The sequence below is a fragment of the Aspergillus uvarum genome, assembly GCF_003184745.1.
Source record: "Aspergillus uvarum CBS 121591 unplaced genomic scaffold BO82scaffold_52, whole genome shotgun sequence".
In the NCBI taxonomy this organism is placed as follows: domain Eukaryota; kingdom Fungi; phylum Ascomycota; class Eurotiomycetes; order Eurotiales; family Aspergillaceae; genus Aspergillus; species Aspergillus uvarum.
Genome location: NW_020291349.1, coordinates 268,657 through 283,679, shown reverse-complemented (window position 1 = coordinate 283,679; position 15,023 = coordinate 268,657). Strand labels below are relative to the sequence as shown.

Here is a 15,023-nt window from a genome sequence, read left to right as displayed (position 1 = left end):
CCCCATCCCCCTATTTGCCTTTCAAGTATACAAGTATCCTTACCTCTTATCCAACTCAATTCCTCTCCGCTCCCCAAGGGAAACCAAAATTTACCCATCTACCGTCAAGGAACCCCCGGATTTATCAGTTTCCTTCCAATTATCAGTACACCACCCTGTAGCTTCATCAAACAACATAGAAACCACAAAACATCTCACTGGTTGAACACCAAAGAAATTCCCCCAACAAAGCATCTCATAAACCTAACATCAACGACCCCAGTGCAACCGCCTCACCCCCTGCGCCACTTGCGTGGCACGCAACACCCCGCAAGAATGCAAGTACGCTGTTCCAGATACCGATCGTCAAGCCATTGCTCAAGCCGAGCTGATTGCGGGCCTCCGAAGCCGGGCGAACCAATTACGCGATCAGCTGGGCATGGCGCGGGGGCTCGAGATCCTGGAGATTGAGGATCAGCAGGCATCCACAGAGTCAGACAGCGAGCAGGAAGAACGGTATGCCTCGATCGAAAATGAGATCGGAAATGGGGCCCCGTCACGGAAGGAAGAGGATCAGTTGGCCGAGCTGGAGGTGGTGTATGCGGCTTTGAGATGGGGGACGGGTGCGACCGTAGAGGAAGTCACCCGAAGGATTCGGAGAGGGGATCCCTTAGGGGTCATTGCTCAGGGGGTGGAGTTGGGGATGGGATCCGGCTTAGAAGACGACGTGGTGGTCCTGGATTGATAGAAGCGGCAATCCGTCTGCCCAGAGGAAATAGAAAATACTGCATATATCTAGTAGTCATCATCACATTGCGTTACAGGACATCTTCAGTGTTGCACAGTTGGTTGTACAGGGCGTGGTGGTGCGAGCTGAGTTCGAACACAGCAGCTCCCATTACGCAGCCACCCGCCGACAAAAACAGAGAGGTGGGACGAGACCACGGAATGGGGAGGCCAGGCGCATGTCAGGCTGGCGTCAAACGGAACAGAAACAGGAACCCTGACGGATCACCGCCGATTATGTACAATGTCGTTGGAAGAAGGGAAAAGAGAGAGGGGAAACAAGAGGGGCGGGAAAGAGAGATCCTGGACTCCGGTAGTACTTTTGCTCACCAGTGCCCATCATATTAGGATAGATCATCGCCCGGATTGCAGACGTGCTGCTCGGCTTTCGTATCCAGCACACTGGTGAGGCAATCCATAAGCTCAAAGTCTTCCACCACGGCCCCAAAACCATAGCAGCGGACCTTGGTATTGAGGGTTTCGATGACGATTTTGACGTCTTCCCGAGTCAACCGACCATAGAGTTGGTGATTTTTAAGGCATTGCAGCGCCATGATCGGCGTGATCTGCCCCTCCGTCACCAATTGTCGGCTGAGATTGAGGAGCGTGGTCAGATTGACGTGCGGCAGGTCGTACGTCTTGTGTGGGTAGGTTTGCTCGTTCGTCGTCGTGGCGATGTAGCTGGGAGGTGGACAGGTGGCCATCAGCGCATGCCCTGAGAACGGCATGTCTTCATCGTCCGCCTCGGTGATCGATCGGCGGCAGAGGTAGTCGGTGTGTTCTCGACAGGGCGATTCCAGTCTAGATCAACGTCAGTCGCACGAGATCGGCCACCAAGAAAACAGACTTACGTCAAGATGAAATCGATTTGTAGCTGAGGATCCGCCTCGAAGATGCCGGGTAGCTGGATCGGGGCGCGGCTGGCGGGAGCGATCTGATCGAGAGTGGCCAAGGCGTCACAGGGAGCGGCCTGATAGGCTGATTGAGGCGGCGCCAGCTCCTGAGTGGGCGATACATCGATCTGCTCGAGTCCATGGGTACTCGGACTCAAGCTGGCAGAGACCGTCGTCGGCGGCGTGGTGTAGACGGCACCTCCGTTAGGGGCGACGTTGCTCGGCTGCGAGGCGACACTGCTACTGGCAAAAGGACTCGAATGATAGCCCATGCTCCCGCGTTCCGCCTTGCGACGTTCGAGTTCCGGCTCGAAATTGATACCATGGGCCACGAGGATTTCTTTCAGGATAGTATTCTCGTCTGAGAGCGTTTGCACCATGTCTCGATGTTGCACGACCGTTAGATTGGCCGCTGAGATCTCCTGCGTGTAGGCCTCTCGCAACCGGGACACTTCCGTCTCCAGCGATCGGATATACTGTTCCTTACGTTCCCGATGGGTTCTGCGCCAACCGTTTGTATACAAACAATGATTACCCAAGTGGACCAAGTACGTACCTCTGGGCCTGGCGATTCAGTTCCTGTCGTCGGGTCATGGCCGGTTTGCTATCCGGCTTCGGGCCTCGTCGTTTCGCCGGTTGCCCATCTAACGCGGGGGAAAGATTAGAGCTGATAAGGTAAACGGACCGGACCGTGGGCTCACACACCTCGCGTGACTTTCTTCTGCGTACCACCAAAGAACTTGAGAAAATCGGCGCCTATGGTCGAAGGTCGAGATCCGGGTTGACCTAATGAGTCGCAAGTTAGATGCGCGACGCAGTCGAGATACAGGATACGGAAAGCGGAAAGAGTGCAAGACAGTCGAGACTTCTAAGTCAGAGCCAATACCAGACTGACTTCCACAGCGCGAACCACGGAAAGACGGGCCACGGACCATCGAGCATCTGAACCCAAAAAAGGCCGAGGAAGAGGCAAATCTTGGAATAATGATCTCAGAGAAAGACGAGTGTGAACTTACTCTGTGAACCATCTGGCGGAAGTGTCTGACGATTTGCGTTTGTGAGGTCCAATGGCATGGGGCCACCATTCATCGAGGCCATGGTGGTTGTCGCAGAGAAGAATGAAGGAGGAAGCGTAGATGCGACCGGCGCAGTCAGGATAGAATAGTGAGAGGGTGCGTGTGCGGTAGAGGAAATGACCGCGATAGAGTGGAGTGGGCGGTGGTGGGAAGAAGAGGCGCAGAGAAGCAGAGAAGCAGGAGGTCAGAAAGGAGAGAGACGACCGAACGATAGAATAGATCGAGTATGAATCTAAAACAACTCCAAGCTGGCCCATCTGGACCGTTTGTCAGCCTTAAAAATCGCGGCGCTGGGTTTGAGAAGCGGGTGGATGCTGGCTGTCGTCACAAGCGTTTAAAGCTCCGATTCTACCACGCATGGAGTTGGACTGTACAGTACCTACCGATGGATGGGCAGTCGGCTGTGTTTCCCCGTTGGGTGGATCTCCGGGATTGTGAGGTATGGAAGAGCAATCACCACGAGCACCCAATCAGTACGGCAGAAGAGCAGGTGAGGGGAGGAATGCAATCTTTGTAAATGAATGTAAAGAATTAGAGGAGGGGAGGAGAGAGGCGAGTGAAAGAGAGAGAGAGAGAATATGTGAGTGAGTGAGTGAGTGAGAGGAGGGGGAGGGGGGAGATCGGATAATGGATAACTACTAATTAGTTAGTAGTGGCAAGAGTGCCAGAGCTGGGACTGACCTGGCCTGGCCTGGACTGGACGGAAATGAATCTCAAACAGAATGAGTGGTTCTCACTATAGTAATCAAGACTTAAGCGGGAGCAAGGAATGATTGCCCAGTGATGATGGTAAAGGTGGACTCGGGATATGAGAAGTCTCATTTCATAAGCTCTTCTTACCCTAGGCTGTTCCCCACGCCTTCTTCAAATCCATGCATGTTCTATCGGGGAAGTGCCGGGGACCATTAGAGTGATAGAGGATAATACCGAACTAGGTCAGTTACTAGCTACTAGCCTACTAAGGAGCTCAGGCCAACTGATTTTGTACTTACATACTCGTACATAACTGTGCATCACCTGATATCTCCCTTTTCCTCCCAATTGTTTACTACCTACCCTCCGATTTGATCAGTGCAGCGGACAATAGCAATCAGCATTATACGTCTACTTGAAGGAATCCTCGGTAGCACACCAGATCCGATCTTGTCTCGGCATTTCCACCCGTCAAGTTCTGTGCGTGTTGTGATTCGACTGCTGAAACCGGCTAAAGCTTCAGTTCAGGACTAATAGAATCACACACTCTTTCCTTCGACTCTCCTGCAGCGTATTCGTACATCGTACGAAAAGCAAAACGCCAAGTGGAGCAGGAAAGTGGGTTCGATCGGCCAAAGGGAGAGGGAAAAAACGGGCAACTGGTCATTATCGATAGGCGGCGGCTAGTCCTTCCCAGGCTTCTCAGGCTTTCCACACCCGCAGGGGCTGCTGCCACTCACCATCTTTAACCGACCGCAACGGCCCAGCAATTCTGTAGTTTTCAAAGATGAAAGGCATCAATAGCTCCACGGTCGCAAAGATACTCCTCTAGGTCCTGTCAATAACAATTGGATTGATCATCTCCTTTTCAGCGTTGAAGTAGGTATGTTGGTTGGATCGATCGTCCCTGAGCCGGTGCTACAGCCTACCTGTCGTCTGCTGTGCGACGCCTGCCTGCCTCGCTTGTCACTCGGGGACGCAGCCGGCTTGACATCTCAGAAATTCCGGGACGCCTGTGCAACATCAACGCGTCCGCTCTGACTCTGATTAGGACCCTTTCGTTGAGCGCAGTCTCTGCTGCGCCTCTGTCCATCTTTTTCTTTCCCTCGACTAATCGGCAAGTATCATACTACACAATATTTCTTGACTCTGTTCCATGTTCCCACTCTTCCATTGTCTCTCTCCACTCCGGATTGTTTACCTTCATCAGACCCATCAGCTCCACCGTGCAAAGAAAGCCCTCAGTCTAATCAATTTAGTGGCCCGTTCCAAAGTGGTGCTAGTATCCGTTACGCTCCCTTAGTGGCAGGAACCGCACACTTTGTTTAATTGTTATGGTACGATTCCCAACGCTCCGACGGAGCTGCGCCATTATTGGGTCCGACGCAAGCCCACATCCACCTAAAACTTTCCTCTGCCGGCCTTTTCAGGTACATCGCGGTTCGTGGATGGTTTGTCCGTACGGGCCAATGGGGGCAGCTGTTGTGTCACGTCTCTGTGGCTGCGGCGATACCGATGCTTTCACATCTGTCACCAGCGCCTTCCAATAGCGCCGTTTGTATTCTCGCATACTCGCATCCTGAAGCCTGAATGATCCTGGACCGTGTGGTGGTCAAAGCTAATCGTCAAGGCGCCTTGCGAAAGCCAGATAGCTCGAGTCATCTGTGATTCAGAATTGCGTTTAGGGCGGTAGCGCTTCAGGTCAATCTCTGCCAAGGATCCAAGGATACTGCGTAGTGCAAGTAGCAACGAAGGTAATTGTTCTAGCGACCATCAAGCAACACGTTGCGTTCGCAGATCGCGCCAATACACTAGTTATACACTATGCTGTGGCAGGCAAACTTTATATTGCAGTCAGCGAGTATGAAGAAATCACTGAATAGGATTTGTGAGCATTAGAAATGCCCTTGAGGCAATCCCTAAAGCTCAAGGTTGAAATAATCGGCAAACGATAATGACGATCGTCGGTAGATGGTCACTCGATGAATTTAGTTGAGTTGTCTGCCGGACCAAAAGCAAAAGCCGAGACAATACCGACCGAGCTGTCTCGGATCCCGGGATTGTCTATCTTGCCCAGATGCAGTTGAGTGGATTTTGATAACTTGAAGGGGATTTGGAGATGCGCATGTGCCGGAACTATTGAAAGGCGATCGACGGCCTGAGGCTAGCAATCTGGCCGGGACGGGCAGGCGGCGAGACGCTCAGCTCTTTCTCCGCCCGGCCTTTGCCCCTCCTCCTCCTCCTCTTTCAGCTTCATCCCCATCCTCAGCCCTTCACCTTGACCAGACAAGAAGGTTAAGGGATTGAGAGTCAAAGGATGATCCACCATGTGCGCGCAGGGATTCTGTCCATTGCCTCTCCGATGCCATGCCCGACTCCGAAGTCCTCATTCACATCTCCGCCCCCGGGACCGTCCGTGACGATGCACGCTATCGGGCTCAAGTCGAGGCCATCCTCGCATTCCAGGCCTCCACCCGCCAAGTGATCACCTTGCGATTGGACAATGATCATACCGATGAGGTGAATACTGCCGACAGTACACAACCGACCGCCTCGTCGGCGGCGGCAGTAGGATCGGCCGCGAGCACCAATGGTGGTGAGGCTGATGATGATAATCGAGAGCTTCACACTAGCCCTTCGCATATACCTCATCGGCAACCAGAAACAATACCAGCCTGGGCCGGGCCCTTTTCACCTGGCCAAAGAACCCACCACGTCGCCGACTCTCTCGGAACCCCCATTAGTGTGGTTCCAGACTCGCAACCCGAACAAGTTCGGCAGGATATCCTCGCCTTGCAAGAGATCAATTCTCCCGTCCCTGCCACCGTACACGCTCACAGATCGTCGCCACCTACAACCGATGTACATACAGCGAAGCAAAGCGGGGTAAACTCTCCAATACCGGAGAGAAAAGAGTATACCAGCTCTCCGGACCGCGTCCGACATGAAGCTCCGCCCGTGCGACCACAGCCCGATCACACCCTGCAGGAGACAGAGTCTCCTGTATCTACATCGCGTCGCAAATATAATCTACCCCCAATAGCAGAAATTCCCCCAGCGAAGCGGAACCGAGTCAGTCCGCCTGATCTACCTGGAAAACAGGGAGAAGACGAACCTTTGCGCGGAATCCAAAACAAACCAAGTCACAATCAATCATTGCATGAACACGCAAAATCCACACCACCCGGCCCTAATCTTTCTTTTGCACTTGATAGCCCTTGCCAAGACACGCCCTCTACGAAAAATGCCCTAGTAATGACGCCCCTCAAAATCCACCCGCCATTGCCCCCAGTCTCCAGATTACTTTTCAAAACCCACATCACGCCAACCCTCGCGATGCTAGCCACACGTCTCCGCTCAGGACGAACGTATACCCCCGTCAGACAAGCCCGAGATCTGGACCCTCTCGAACGAGGATACTGGTTCCTCCACATTACTCTCGTTCCATCCGAATCCGCGCCATCACAAGCTGTACCCCACGGCAATCCCATCAACACCAGTACAACCTGGGACCTCTCCGTCTTCACCCGCTTCTGGACCTTTCTGTCTGATTTCATCAACAAGGAGGGTCGTGCAGGTTGGGGCGTGTGGTGCATTCTCGAGGATGCGCAGCCACCAAGCCAACTGCAACCACCCAAACCATCAACCACCGATCCTCTCCAGTCACTGTCCGGTGCAGCGGCGGTAGAAACGCAGCGCTTGACGCTCAAAATCTACGCGTGGGGGGAGATTGCCTCGCACATATACCTGCTCTTGTTTCTGGCTAGTGAGCGACGGATCCGACGGATGGGGGCGCAGTGGCGCGACGGAGGTGATGAGGTTATCATAGAGATGCCGTAGCTTCCCACATGGTACAGTACATACTGTAGCAGATCTGGCCAGGGAATGGTACTTTCTTGGACTAGTTGGCTACGTTGGCTACCCACCTACTTCCAGTATATAGATTCTTTCACTCAATACCCAATCTTAGTTAACATTCGTTTTAATCCAAGCTCGAAGATACTATAAGCACAAGCACGCAGTAGTTCTTCCAACGTTGAATGGCAGAAGGCCCGCCTCTTTTCGCGGCATTCAATCCCTCCCTTCCCAAGCATTCATTCGTGTCTTAATATTTCAGGTAAAGACTTTAAGGCACAGTTGACTGCCAAGAACCCGAGGCAGTCAAGTACATTCATCGGGTGAACGGCACCCACCGCAGAACAAAGTCCTTTTGCCAACACAGTCCAAACAAGACACCATAACAGGCTCCCCTGAGCCCCTCCATCTCCGAGAAGAGGCTTAGCGAGAGATATAGGGCAAACAGCCTTTCTACGAGCAGCGCCCAAGGCGAGATTTCACCATCCAGCCCTGTCCGGCTTTTATAGCCAGTCCTGCCAGACCGACGAACTTCACTTTACCCAGACGACCTAGCACGAGGATTTCGCCTCTAGTGGGGACTATTATATTTCAGGATATGTGAGCATCTGGTTTCATCCTCACGCGAGTGCATGCGCTTTTCTTTCGCTTGTGTGAGAATAAAAAGCTGGGGATCTTCAGCGACGTCAAGTCGCGCCATGGTCGGCGGTAGCAAGTCCGTAAGGGGTGTGGGTGTATCGCCGGAAAGAAAAGCACGCGATTCCAATCATCCGGCCGAGCTGTTGAGGTGGTAGAAGATATGGTTGAACCAAGTCTCGAAATCCATGTTGTCCGGGTGCGGATCGAAGGTGGACTGAGAGTCTGGCGTAGCCGTGTTACCTGGGCTACGATAAGGTTCAGAAAGGTCGGGGAGCAGAGGTATAGTCGTGGTGCTGGTGCTGCTGGTGCTGCTGGAGGGTTCGCCGTGTGTTGTTTGGCCAAATCGGAGCACGTCGGCCACCGCGCGGTAGAAATCTAAGTCCAGATTTCCCTCTGACGCAAAAATCGCATCAATGAGGGCAACGCCTCTCTGCGCGAGGATATCGCTCTTCTGGTCTGCGAGGCGGTTGCGCGCGGCTAGGATCGCCACCCGGAATTTATCGGTCTCGAGGCCTCCGTTGCTGTTATTCGAGGCGACACTGACCTCGAAGCAGAGGATGATCGCGGCCGTGATGCAGAAAGCGGAGTGCGTCCAGACGAAGAAATCACCCTCGTTGATGATGGTCTCATGCTCGCGTAAAATGGTCAGTGCAGCGGCAACACATGTTCGTCGGGTGTGCTGATACGAAGACGAGTGGAATGACAGGAACAGGAAAGGGCGGTGGATCATGATGATCTTTTCCGCGGCCGTGATCGCGAGACTGCGTCGTGCAATCCCTAGCCACGGGATTTCGAGTTCTTTCTCGACATCCGGTTGTAGCAGAAATCGGGGGAAGCCCTTGACAACGGAGCGCATTCTTTTGTCCAGCAGTAGGACATGGGCATACTGGTCGCGGAGAGGTTTCGGCTGGCCCATGCTCCCCAGCCCATCGATCAGGGATGGCATCAAATCTGCGATTTTTCGCAGCGCCCGTACATAACTACTCACCGTTAGGACGGTTTCCGGCATGTCGGTGAGGTCGTAGTCGTCGGCGTTCAACGGAGGTCCCGTAGAGTACTGCGACGGCGAGATGCTATAGGTATTGGTGAAGGGAATGGCGAAGTGATCTTGAATCACCATCTGACACCACACGCGCTTTCCCACTTCTCGCTGCGCGGTCTCGATCCATCCCTCCTCGGTGTCTAGAGATGCCCTATGCGCCTCTCGTATTCGGTGCACCCCCAGACATTCGGCAATGCGTACGGCAGCCTTGAACAAAGTGGCATTTAGCTGACTCCGACCCAGGTTATGGGCAATTTCAGTGGAGATGACAATCGCCTGTAGCGAATATATCGACATATCCTCGAGAAAGTGACCGGCATAGAGAGCTTCTAGCATTGTCGTCAGGAAATGATCCGCTGGAGGCATCATGTCTAGGTCGATATCGACAGCAGCCTTGGCTCGGCTGCTAATGCGCATAGCGAAAACGGTCGCTCCAAGAACCGAAAAGTAAAGAGCCATCCACAATGCATGATCTGGTTCTCCAGTACGCCAAAACCTCTCACACTGTTCGAGAAATGTGGGTGCGTGAATACAGTCATGGTGCCACGCCATATGGCATAAGTGGAAACGGATAAGCTTCTGTGCACTGAAAGCATCCATACCAGGGTCAAACGAACGTTGAGAAGAGCGCGGATTTGCTCTGGAGACTACGGGTCGACTATACTGACATCCACATTTCAGGTGTGGAAAGCATCCAGCAGAGTCTCTGCCCCATGCCAGATGCTCGATCGCAGTCAGTAATGATGAACCCGCTGGCTCCACCGGCTCAGCATGGCACTGTGCTTCATTGGGTCCGGGTGGTGGCGGAGGTTCATGCACATGTGGCTGTTGTTCGAGTGAAGTTTCCAGTCCCGGTTGAAGCTGAAATATTCTGTTCCGAACTTTTGATATGATTTGTGGTAACTCTAGCTTGGCTGCAGTGGATGTTGATTCAAGAAGCAAGTTCAGATCCCCGACCAGTGAGTCGAGAAAATTAACTTCGGCTCCATGTCGCGCTGCACTTCGCTGCAACTGCACGATCTCACGAGAGCAGCTGAGTCTCAACCGAATGCATCTGGTACAAGGGATGGTCTTGCTGCATTTTCGCTTGCTTTTGGTACATTCTAAAGACAGGAGTTATTCGTGAAGTCCAATGAAGAAAGGCAGTTGTACTCACCTCGACATGCTAGAGGCTGGCGTTGTGAGACGCGTCGAGATTGTGTAGGCACAGTCGACATCGGCCTGTATCTACCACGATACGATCCCAGGCAATAAGAAGTATTACTGGAGATCAGAGAGACGCAGAAACAAATGATTAGACCACAGCGTAGCGGGGCAGTTGGTTGTCGGGCCCGCACAGAGCATGCGCGTGCTGAGTCATCCTCATTTGTGCAACTCACAAACCACTTGTCGATTCGCAATCTAAACGGTCTAAACACTCTCTGTACAGTGCAAATTCTCACGTCTCCTTTGTGTTTCTCCCAGATGACTTCAAGAACTATATCCAATCTGTCTTTCTAGTTTATACCTATACCTTAAAGACCATGCCCATCTTTTTTGACCAACGTCACTGGTCCCTCATACTCCCGTTTTCCCTTGACCACATACATAACCAGACTCAGGATGAAAATAGCCACGAAGATCACCACACTCCAGTTGAAGTTGTCAGCCACCACAGGAAGCTCACTCGGCCAGAAGGACCAGAACAGCGCGAAGAGAACATAGATCAATCCAATGATATTCACAGCCAAACCATAGCGGCCCAGCCCCCAGCGAGCAGGCGGCAGGCTCTCCGGGTGGTAGAGCTTTCGCCAGATCAGACAGCTCATGGAGATGGAATAGGAGAACATGAGCGCTGCCACATTGAGAGACACTACGGCATTGAAAGCGGTCTCGGAGCCAATATTGATTAAAGCCAAGAGAGCACTGAAAACGCAGGTCAGAATCACCGAATTGACCGGAAGCTTACGCTTCTCGTCCACCTTCGCAGTCCATTTCGAGAACGGCAGCCCACGATCACGAGCAAAAGAGAATGTTTGCCGAGCAGTGGAGGCGTTGAATAGGATGTTGCTGAGAATCACCGGGATCAGGATAATAGCCATCAGGCCATTGACTCCGGACGTATCAGTTGCCTGCTTGAAGACATAGATCAGAGGATAGCCTGACTCATCGTTCAAGGCATCTTCAACGGAAGGAGTGGCGAAAAGCATAGTAATCAGCACAATCAATGCCAGGATTGCATTGGCAAAGTATGACCATGTGATTGCAATGGGCACATAACGACCGGCGTCCTTGATTTCCTCCGACATGTGGGCTGTTGCATCCGAACCTGATGAAGAAGATCAGTCTCCAGCCTTCATCTTTTCCGGGCGATATCGACTTACTCAGACAGCCATAAATTGCGGAGAGTTGGCCCACCATCACTGTCAAACCCATCGAAGAGAATCCACCGAAGTTCTCGAATTTGGTGAAGACCGCTTCAGCCGGCTGCAGGGGAGCCAGGACCCAGAGTGATACCACGATCACAACCCAGCAGAGCACATGGGTAGCGAGCAGGACATTCTGCATGCGGGCCATGAGGCCCGAGGCGTACACGTTGAAGTAATACGCAACCAAAATCATGGCAAAGACAAACAGGGTACCCTGCCAACCCGTAGCGTCATAGCTAGGGTCCCTGACGCTGATCAACCCTTGTATGATGGACCCTGTCAAGTAGGAACCGGAGGCTGTGCCTGCTTGCCAGGCAAGAACCGACATCCAACCGGTCACATAACTCAGAAACTTCTGATACCTAGCCGGTGCGAATTCCGAAACCCAATGGTATTGACCGCCAGACGTGGGAGCCCTAGAAGGCCACCTAGTTAGCTCATCATGGACGATTATTAGCTTGAGATTTCCGATCCCTTACATCGATGCCATCTCAGCCAGGGAAACGATGATAAAGCCGAAACCCACGGTACTCCAGATGTATGACCACAACATCCCTGCCAGCCCACCATCCTGCAAACCTTGATAGTTGGACCTGTCTCTCTGTTAACACGAATTCGAAGGAAGCCCGAAGCTGAGGCCGTGGATTGCTTACAGCAAGATATATTCCCAGGTGGCCTGCAACACAGCAGAGAAACTGAGCGCTGCCAGAGGACGGATGTTTCGCTATGAGTTGCATCCTTAGCAAAGAATAGACATTGTGCGATTGATATTGTTGGCACTCACTTTGAACTGCTGTGCCTTGCCCATGCGATCCATATCTGTCATATCATACCGTGTCCCCTTGACTTCATCCACATCATTGGCTTCATTGACCTCCATGCTCTGGAAGCCGGTCACTACCGGCTCCTTCATGTTGGATTGTTGCAAATCTTGTCGATTGGTCATGGTGTTGAGTCGCTCGAACGCTCAGGATGGAGAGAACATGGAGGGAGCAAAAGGAGGGGGTAACGGCCCAAAGAAATTTCATATCAACAACGACCGGACACTGCGGGGGAAGCTTGGGGCAAAGAATCAGGAAAAGGGGCGAATCACGCCAGCGCTATGCAAATTTGCCTGAGACTGTTTCCCGGACAGGGTTACGCAAGTTGAGGTAGACAAAGGATTGTGTCGCAGCACTAACGAGTTTAGCGGCACTAAAACCTCGCCTGCGCACGCCTCGATATCAACTAGCAACGGTCCGTCCGGCGGAGCAATTTCTGATCCCTGCACTCGCTAATCAACAATAAACTACTAGATTAACATGCTTATCTTGATTGGGATAGGCTTAGCCTACTTGTCTCTGGGTCTTGACCTGAAGATTAGTCTCGACCTTCCCTTATCTATTACCATCGCTTTTTTTACCACCTCGGCTCATAATCGCGGTCCGGTGCTAGTCACTTAGGGTTCGGCCAACTGCCTTTTTGATGCCGCCAAGACTAATCCATGCATTGCCCAAGTACTTCGAGCCCATGCCACAATTCAGCCACGCTGCATCCTGAGTTTCGAACGCTTGAGGAAAGTACCGGACCTGACCAGGGGGGGTCGCAGGTTCTGATCTGCCATAAATCGTACCGGCACTTTACCCTGAGATCGGTTCCTGCGAGGATGCTTGCTCGCCTTCGTAGAATCCACCCCAGCGTGGCACCCTCCTCTTCGTCTACTCATACATTCTTCTCTCTAAGGCTGTCATATTCTCATGACCTATACCAGCTTACCTCCGGGCATCTCCCCGCCGTTGGCGGAGAACAATGCCCACAACCATACGGGGCTGATCATCATCTTCGCAAGCGTGTGTCTTTTCCTGGTCCTCAGCTCACTGGCGATGCGCGTCTACGCAACGACGCAACGGTCGATGGCATTGAGCGATGACTATCTTTTGGGAGTTGCAGTGGTACGGAATCAAGATCTCTCCGGGTTCAGTCTTTGCTCCACCTCTAATGCCTGCACATATCAAGACAGGCAGTCGCCATCGCGCAAATAAGTGTCGTTTTTTACCAAACACATCTGGGCTGGGGAAAGAGCTCTGAACTCCTCGACCAATCTAGCGCAGAGCGAATGGACAAGGTATGTCATACAGTCCTTTCTTATCAAATGGCGGCCCATCACTGAAGCCAAGTGATCGCCAGAGCGCATACGCCTCCGACCTGCTCTACATCATCGTCCTCGGCCTCTCCAAATGCTGCACTAGTCTTCTATATCAACACCTGACCACTCACGCGGCACGCTGGATCCCACGCAGCCTTCTGGGTTTGTCCATCATCTGGACCATAGTATCAGTCATCCTCGTCGCGATCCGCTGCAGCAGGACCCAACCATGGATCGACATCAACGACAAATGCTCCAGTCTAGTCAGTGCTTTGATCATCCCCTTCCAACACAAACTCACTTACCTAACCCTACCCCCTCAAAACTAACCCTTCCAATGCCCACAGCAACCCCACTGGACAGCAACAACCGCCCTCGACATCCTCCTCGAAATCCTCCTATTCATCTACCCCATCAAACTAATCTACAGTCTTCGACTACGCCGATCCCGCAAACTAACCGTTCTCTCCCTCCTCGGCAGCCGAGGAATGTACGTTACGCCCTCTTTAACTATACCCTGCTACCACATCACACCCTTTTCCCCTTTAACTCTCAGATAAACCCCCTCAGCCCCCTTTCCCCAGCAAAACTAACAAAGAGAAAACGCAGCCTCCTAATCCCCCTAACAACAATCCACTACCGCACCCTTATCACCCAACTACACTCCCCGAACCCTACCCTCCAAGCCTCCACCCCGACCATCCTCAAAGAACTCTACCTCGCCACCAGCATTCTCCTCCTGACCCTCTCCTCGTTCAAGATGTTGGTCGCCGTCTACGAGGACGAGGACGGTCTCGCCTACTACACCAGTGACGGTGGCGGCGCCCACAACAGTAAATCCCGGCACCAGAACACGACCTGGAATACGCGGGACGGTGGGTCCCGCTCGTCGAGGCATTACACCAAGCGAAAGTCCCGGGTTGGTCTGCAAGACGCTGGTCGGGCTTATAATGCCGATGGCACAGGTGGCGGTAGTGGTGACAGTGGTGGTGGTGATACCATCGAGGAGGAGCCGATCTTGGGGCGCTTCGCGCGGGGCGGGCAGCAGCAGCTGGGGATGATGGGAATGGGGATTCGCAAAGATGTGCAGATTGAGGTGACGAGTGAGGTGGTTATTGAGTTGGAGGAGCGAGACGTTGGCGATCAAGATGAGAGGGATATGAATAGGAGGGGCGAGTCACGGGGTAGTGGGAGTGACTCGTACAATCTGGAGGGTGAGGGTGGACATGCCCATCCGAATCATCTTGCTGGGAGGATTGGGGGTGCTGGTGCAGGGTGGAATAGGGATAGTCGTGGGAGGTTCTCTGAAAGGTTCGGTGGGATTTAGCGGTAACGGATTGGCCGCATCGGGCTTCTGGGGTAAGTAGAATCAGGCTGGGACGGCAGTTCAAATCTGCTCCGTGCGCTCGCTCTCTGGGAAGGTATAGAACAATAGACTACGGAGCGGAAATCGACGATATCATGACCAAGCTTCAGACCGGAAGCGTGACTTGGGCTGTTGAAAGAATTACCCATTCTTACATATTG

The 15,023-nt window shown here is 52.8% G+C and overlaps 6 protein-coding genes across 6 annotated transcripts; 2 read left to right on the top strand and 4 right to left on the bottom strand.

Moving 5' to 3' along the window:
- Nucleotides 1-746: 746 nt before the first annotated feature.
- flbB lies at nt 747-2,170 on the bottom strand. Its single transcript, XM_025630173.1, has 2 exons — nt 1,617-2,170; nt 747-1,566 (listed from the first exon to the last, which is right to left on the bottom strand). The coding sequence occupies exons 1-2, from the start codon at nt 2,036-2,038 to the stop codon at nt 1,110-1,112; spliced, it is 879 nt and encodes a 292-aa protein (XP_025489073.1). The 5' UTR covers nt 2,039-2,170; the 3' UTR covers nt 747-1,109.
- On the bottom strand, nt 2,151-3,246 carry BO82DRAFT_150865 (uncharacterized protein). The gene is made up of 4 exons (XM_025630172.1): nt 3,118-3,246; nt 2,675-2,991; nt 2,364-2,600; nt 2,151-2,302 (listed from the first exon to the last, which is right to left on the bottom strand). Exons 2-4 carry the CDS (start codon nt 2,989-2,991, stop codon nt 2,263-2,265), a joined length of 594 nt encoding a protein of 197 aa, XP_025489072.1. The 5' UTR covers nt 3,118-3,246; the 3' UTR covers nt 2,151-2,262.
- Nucleotides 3,247-5,693: 2,447 nt separating this feature from the next.
- BO82DRAFT_357047 (uncharacterized protein) lies at nt 5,694-7,419 on the top strand. Its single transcript, XM_025635903.1, has one exon. The coding sequence runs from the start codon at nt 5,795-5,797 to the stop codon at nt 7,265-7,267; it is 1,473 nt and encodes a 490-aa protein (XP_025489071.1). The 5' UTR covers nt 5,694-5,794; the 3' UTR covers nt 7,268-7,419.
- Nucleotides 7,420-8,048: 629 nt separating this feature from the next.
- On the bottom strand, nt 8,049-10,180 carry BO82DRAFT_290249 (uncharacterized protein; the record flags this gene model as incomplete). Its single annotated transcript, XM_025631678.1, has 2 exons — nt 8,049-10,066; nt 10,120-10,180. 2 exons carry the CDS (start codon nt 10,178-10,180, stop codon nt 8,049-8,051), a joined length of 2,079 nt encoding a protein of 692 aa, XP_025489070.1.
- Nucleotides 10,181-10,364: 184 nt separating this feature from the next.
- BO82DRAFT_434728 (amino acid transporter) lies at nt 10,365-12,462 on the bottom strand. Its single transcript, XM_025640962.1, has 5 exons — nt 12,156-12,462; nt 12,025-12,095; nt 11,851-11,964; nt 11,327-11,787; nt 10,365-11,271 (listed from the first exon to the last, which is right to left on the bottom strand). The coding sequence occupies exons 1-5, from the start codon at nt 12,315-12,317 to the stop codon at nt 10,478-10,480; spliced, it is 1,602 nt and encodes a 533-aa protein (XP_025489069.1). The 5' UTR covers nt 12,318-12,462; the 3' UTR covers nt 10,365-10,477.
- A 566-nt stretch (nt 12,463-13,028) lies between these two features.
- On the top strand, nt 13,029-14,364 carry BO82DRAFT_316641 (uncharacterized protein; the record flags this gene model as incomplete). The annotated part of the gene is made up of 5 exons (XM_025632588.1): nt 13,029-13,302; nt 13,371-13,475; nt 13,538-13,759; nt 13,844-13,986; nt 14,106-14,364. Coding segments are annotated over exons 1-5 (924 nt in total), but the record flags the coding sequence as incomplete, so codon positions are not given.
- Between the last annotated feature and the right edge of the window lie 659 nt (nt 14,365-15,023).

What these genes read in the sequence shown, in the direction of transcription:
- BO82DRAFT_357047 (XM_025635903.1), top strand. Translation starts at nt 5,795, where the DNA reads ATGCCCGACTCCGAAGTCCTCATTCACATCTCCGCCCCCGGGACCGTC.
- BO82DRAFT_434728 (XM_025640962.1), bottom strand. Translation starts at nt 12,317, where the DNA reads ATGACCAATCGACAAGATTTGCAACAATCCAACATGAAGGAGCCGGTA. An exon ending in GCAAGGCACAGCAGTTCAAA is followed by an intron (nt 12,096 to 12,155) that starts GTGAGTGCCAAC and finishes TGCAACTCATAG; the next exon opens with CGAAACATCCGTCCTCTGGC. An exon ending in CTGGCTGAGATGGCATCGAT is followed by an intron (nt 11,788 to 11,850) that starts GTAAGGGATCGG and finishes GTGGCCTTCTAG; the next exon opens with GGCTCCCACGTCTGGCGGTC.
- BO82DRAFT_150865 (XM_025630172.1), bottom strand. Translation starts at nt 2,991, where the DNA reads ATGGGCCAGCTTGGAGTTGTTTTAGATTCATACTCGATCTATTCTATC. An exon ending in TCCGCCAGATGGTTCACAGA is followed by an intron (nt 2,601 to 2,674) that starts GTAAGTTCACAC and finishes TTTTGGGTTCAG; the next exon opens with ATGCTCGATGGTCCGTGGCC. An exon ending in GCAGAAGAAAGTCACGCGAG is followed by an intron (nt 2,303 to 2,363) that starts GTGTGTGAGCCC and finishes CCCCCGCGTTAG; the next exon opens with ATGGGCAACCGGCGAAACGA.
- flbB (XM_025630173.1), bottom strand. Translation starts at nt 2,038, where the DNA reads ATGGTGCAAACGCTCTCAGACGAGAATACTATCCTGAAAGAAATCCTC. An exon ending in CAAATCGATTTCATCTTGAC is followed by an intron (nt 1,567 to 1,616) that starts GTAAGTCTGTTT and finishes ACGTTGATCTAG; the next exon opens with ACTGGAATCGCCCTGTCGAG.